The following is a 4,515-nucleotide window of genomic DNA, read 5'->3' as shown; positions in this document are numbered from 1 at the left end:
CCAGAAGCCAGAATTCAAAGCCAGAAGCCAGAATTCAAAGCCAGAAGCCAGAATTAAGAAGGTAGAAGCCAGAATTCAAATCCAGAATCCAGAAGCCAGAAGCCAGAATTAAGAAGCTAGAAGCCAGAATTCAAATCCAGAATTCAGAAGCCAGAAGCCAGAATTCAAAGCCAGAAGCCAGAATTCAAAGCCAGAACTCAAAGCCACAAGCCAGAATCCAAGAGCCAGAACCCAAAACCCCCAGGCTCAAAACCAGAACTGCAGAAGCCAAACCCATCAATAGTATCCAGCCTGCAGAGCACCCAGTCCCCCCACCCCCTTCCGCCATGAATCTCCTCCGCAAGTTCATCAAAGCGTCGCCCACCGACGAAATCGCCAGCATCCCCATGGGCAAGTTCTTCTTGGCCCGTTCGCCGCAGCTGCCCAAGGGCGCCCTCGAGTGCCTCTACAACGACAGCGTGCTCTCCATGAAGCGCACCACCAAGCCGTTCTGCTACCAGCTCTCCGCCACCAGGGCCTACCAGGAAGGCGAGGCCAGCTCCCAGTCCACGGACGGGTTCGAGGACGCCGACGACGACGACGCCGCGGACCAAGGCGCCCGCCACAGCGACGAGCGGCTGTTCTTCCTCTGCGCGGACTTGCACGTGCGGCTCGTGACCCGCAACGACGGCTCCCAGATCGTCACGTGGCGCGACGTCAACGGCGACGACGGCGAGACCTGGGAGTTCGCCGTGGACCCGGACATCCGGTACAGCGACGTGGACTCGTTCATGCGTGCGTTGTACGCGTGTCTCTACGAGCAGAAGTACGGGCGGTCGCTGGCGGGGGTCCAGGACAATGCGCTCGTGGCCGAGTTCGGCGCCGACGGCCCGCCGGATCTGGAGCCGGAACCGGGCCTGGACCTGGAGCCGGATCTGGGCCTGGAGCCGCAGCCGGATCTGGGCCTGGAGCAGGCGTCCGCCCGGATGTCGCGCCCCGTGGGCCCCGTGGACGACGCCCGGCGTGGCCCGCCCAAACAGGAGCCCGTGTCCGACGACGACTCCTACGGCGACGCGTCCAGCCTCCCGCTCTTCATTTTCAAGGACGCCGTGGCCGTCGCGGGCCCCGAGGTGGCGGCCTTCAAGGCGCAGCTCCGCATCTACGACGCCACGGCCGACGTGTTCCTGTTGGTGGCGCCCAGCATCGACATCCGGCTCGTGGAGGCCACGCCCTGCTGCTTGGTGTCCACCACGCGCAGGTTTGCGTTCTGCGTGCGCGTGGCGCAGGAAATGAACCCGGTGTTCAACGGCGACAACGCGGCGTTCGTCTTCAACCTCTACTCCCTGGACCAGGACGGCCGGGGCGCGTCGTTCCTGGTGCTCCTCCAGTTCCGCAGCGCCGACGACTTCCGCTGCTTCGGCCGCCATTTCCAGGACGCCATGAGCCGCAGCTTGAACGCCAAGCCTGCCGGCGGCGCCGCGGACACGGCGTACTTGGCCAGCATGGTGCAGAACATGGACTTGGGCGGCTCCAGCGACGACAACAACGACGACGACAACGACGACAACAACGACAACAACGACGACGGAGAGGCCATCGAGAGGCGCATCGACAAGATCATCCGCGGCCAGGTGCTCTCCAAGCACTCGCGGCGATCCGGCTTGTTCGTGGCCTCCGATAGCGACGACGACGACGACCCGGTGGCGAGGAACGCGCACAACTTCTTGGCCTTAAAGGACCCCAACTCCGGCTTGTCGCTCGGAAACGCCAACGACCGCTCCTACGTCACCAAGGGCGACAACGTGGGCGTGTTCAAGTACACCGACGACGGCATGGGCTTTGTCTCCACCATCCGCTCCCTCAAGGATGCCGACGGCCGCAAGTTTGTCCCCCGCCTGAGCATGCTCCACCAGCGAGACAATTGTTTATTGATGACTAGGGATGCGCCCGCGGACTGCACCATCTACAAGATGGACCTCGCCCGCGGCGAGATCTGCGAGTCCTGGGACGTGGCGGACAAGGGCCTGTTCGAGGCCTTTGCGCCCGTCTCCAAGTTCGCGCCTCTCACGGACGAGCAGAAGCTCTTGGGCGTGTCGGCCAACGCGCTTTTCCACATCGACCCCCGCTTGAGCGGCAGCAAGATCGCGTCCGGCAGCTCTTACAAGTCCTACAAGACCAAGGTGGCGTTCGAGAACCTAGCCGTCACGGACAAAGGGTATGTTGCCGTTGGTCTGAGAGACGGGTCCATCCGCCTTTACAGCGAGCTCGGCAAGAAGGCCACCGTCACGCTCCCTTCCATCGGCGAGAGTTTCGAAGGCTTGGACGTCACGAAGGACGGGCGCTGGTTGCTTGCCACATGCCTGAACCTGTTGCTTCTCATTGACACCCAGATTGGCGCCGGGCAGAAGAACTCCGGGGAGATCGGGTTCCGCAAGTACTTCGACGCAGACAAGAAGCCCATGCCCAGGAGGTTGGGTCTCCGGCCCGAACATGTTTCTCTCATCACCCAGGCCACCGGAGCCCCCAAGATCCAGTTTACCCGCGCAGTCTTCAACACGTCGCTCGCCAATGACGAGACACTCATCGTCACCTCCACCGGCCCCTTTGTTGTGCTGTGGTCTTTGAAGGATGCCATCAAGGACAAGGCGAAGCCGGCACTGTACAAGATCATCCGACACAGCGAGAATGTCATGAACAAAAACTTCTCGTTCTCGTCTCCCAACGATATCCACGCGGCCTTGCAGAACGACGTGGTTTCCACCAACAGAAACGCCCTCAAGGTGGCGAATAAGACTTCGATCATGGAGGGCGCCGGAAGACGCTAGGTGCTGCGAGACGCCGCGCTTTCCCCTCGCAAGCACGCAGGCCCTCCTCAGCTACGGAACGTGAAAGACTTCTTCAACTCGTCCCAGAAGATGATCCGGAAAGCATTCACTTTGTGCCAGGTCGTGGGGCGATAGTTCAGAAGATGGATGGAGTTGTCGGCCTCCAACGTCTGCTCCTCTAGCGGTATACGGTTGATGCGAGCATGCACCCTGCGGACCCACGAGTGGAATGCATGTGAAGTCATGAGCTTCCTGTAGAGAAGCTCCTCTAACGAAGTTGGTGGTCTCATTGGTGAAGAACTGATGATGCAGTTGGCCCGGTCTTTCGTCAGAGGCGAAGCGCTCGCGCACGTGACGAGCGGAGCGTGATGCGCGCATCCACGACAAGTGAACAGCGCGGCGTGGACTAGGCTGCTCACTGGAATCAACAGCTGATTGTGACAATGATTTCTGACAACGACTTGAACACCGTGGTTTTGGCTTTTGGGTTTGTTTCTGTGGCGTTGGTGCTTGTGTACCATGCCATTTCCGTGAACGCCAAGGCCCTCGAGTCCAGGAAGTAGCGGCGCGGGAAGCGTGCAAACCGGACCGGGAAACACGTGGCGGCCGCTCGTCCCAGACGTGAGAAGCGCCGGTATGCGAGTGCCGTTGGCCACGACCGCCAGACTGATTTCGTCTTCCATGAGTGTTTATGTGAAGAACGGAAGGGCGGGCCTGCCAGCCTGCGAAATCAAAGCAGGACGTATAGGAAGAGGACAGAATATTACGAAATTGGTGCTAGATATGTAGAGCTCCCCAATGAAACCTGCAGTTGTATTTCAAGATGTAGAGACTTGCTGGGCATCTGTGCGCCTGGTGCCCGCATGCTACACGTGTTTCGGGGCGGTGAACTAGTACGATGACAATCTGGGAGTAGTTACTTTCTGGGTCGGATGGCCGGTTTCCGGGGCTGGTTTCCGGGGCTGACTTCCGGCCCGAATTCCAGGTCTGATGTTTGCACTACGTCCGATGTTAGACCTAAATCCAGAGAAATAGGTGCATACCCAACTGGAATAACCACCAGGGTCCGACAGCAGAGCCGCCTGAAACGACAGGTAAAATTGCCGGCCTCCAGTCACACGAACCAGTCTGATTCGAGCACGTGGCGTTTAGCAGTATGGCTGGGGTTCGAGACGCAAAGCTTTTTTAATGGCGATTGAAATCACAACATGTGTTCGGGCCACGACACGCCACGTGTCTGTTTTCGAGAAGCCTAATAAATGCAAAAGCCGGACTGAGACATTGGGCACGTATCCGCAGGAAGCGAACGAAAGTCACCTGATGGGCGCGAGCGACGAGCAAACAGGGCGAAGGAAATAGCCTAAACAAGAAAATTCAGATGAAGCAGGAAGATGGAGGACCAAGACGATGTAAGCGGAAAGTTTAAACAAGATTGCAAGACAGACTGAGGAAAAAGAACGAACAAGCAAAGAGAACAGGAAGAAAGAATCAACAAGAAGATTAAACGTGAAGATTAACAAGAAGATTAACAAGAAGATTAAACGTGAAGATTAAACGTGAAGATTAACAAGAAGATTAAACGTGAAGATTAAACGTGAAGATTAACAAGAAGATTAACAAGAAGATTAACAAGAAGATTAACAAGAAGATTAACAAGAAGATTAAACGTGAAGACTAACAAGAAGATTAAACGTGAAGATTAACAAGAAGA

General features: G+C 57.4%; 2 protein-coding genes across 2 annotated transcripts; one reads left to right on the top strand and one right to left on the bottom strand.

Moving 5' to 3' along the window:
- Positions 1-326: 326 nt before the first annotated feature.
- On the top strand, positions 327-2,804 carry VID27 (Vid27p; the record flags this gene model as incomplete). Its single annotated transcript, XM_018854132.1, has 1 exon — positions 327-2,804. The coding sequence occupies one exon, from the start codon at positions 327-329 to the stop codon at positions 2,802-2,804; it is 2,478 nt and encodes an 825-aa protein (XP_018711956.1).
- A 47-nt stretch (positions 2,805-2,851) lies between these two features.
- On the bottom strand, positions 2,852-3,094 carry METBIDRAFT_42047 (uncharacterized protein; the record flags this gene model as incomplete). The annotated part of the gene is made up of 1 exon (XM_018857488.1): positions 2,852-3,094. The coding sequence occupies one exon, from the start codon at positions 3,092-3,094 to the stop codon at positions 2,852-2,854; it is 243 nt and encodes an 80-aa protein (XP_018711955.1).
- Between the last annotated feature and the right edge of the window lie 1,421 nt (positions 3,095-4,515).

The sequence above is a fragment of the Metschnikowia bicuspidata genome, assembly GCF_001664035.1.
Source record: "Metschnikowia bicuspidata var. bicuspidata NRRL YB-4993 chromosome Unknown METBIscaffold_3, whole genome shotgun sequence".
NCBI classification, from domain to species: domain Eukaryota; kingdom Fungi; phylum Ascomycota; class Pichiomycetes; order Serinales; family Metschnikowiaceae; genus Metschnikowia; species Metschnikowia bicuspidata.
The sequence above is the reverse complement of the archived record's forward strand: the minus strand, read 5'-3'. Positions and strand labels throughout refer to the sequence as shown.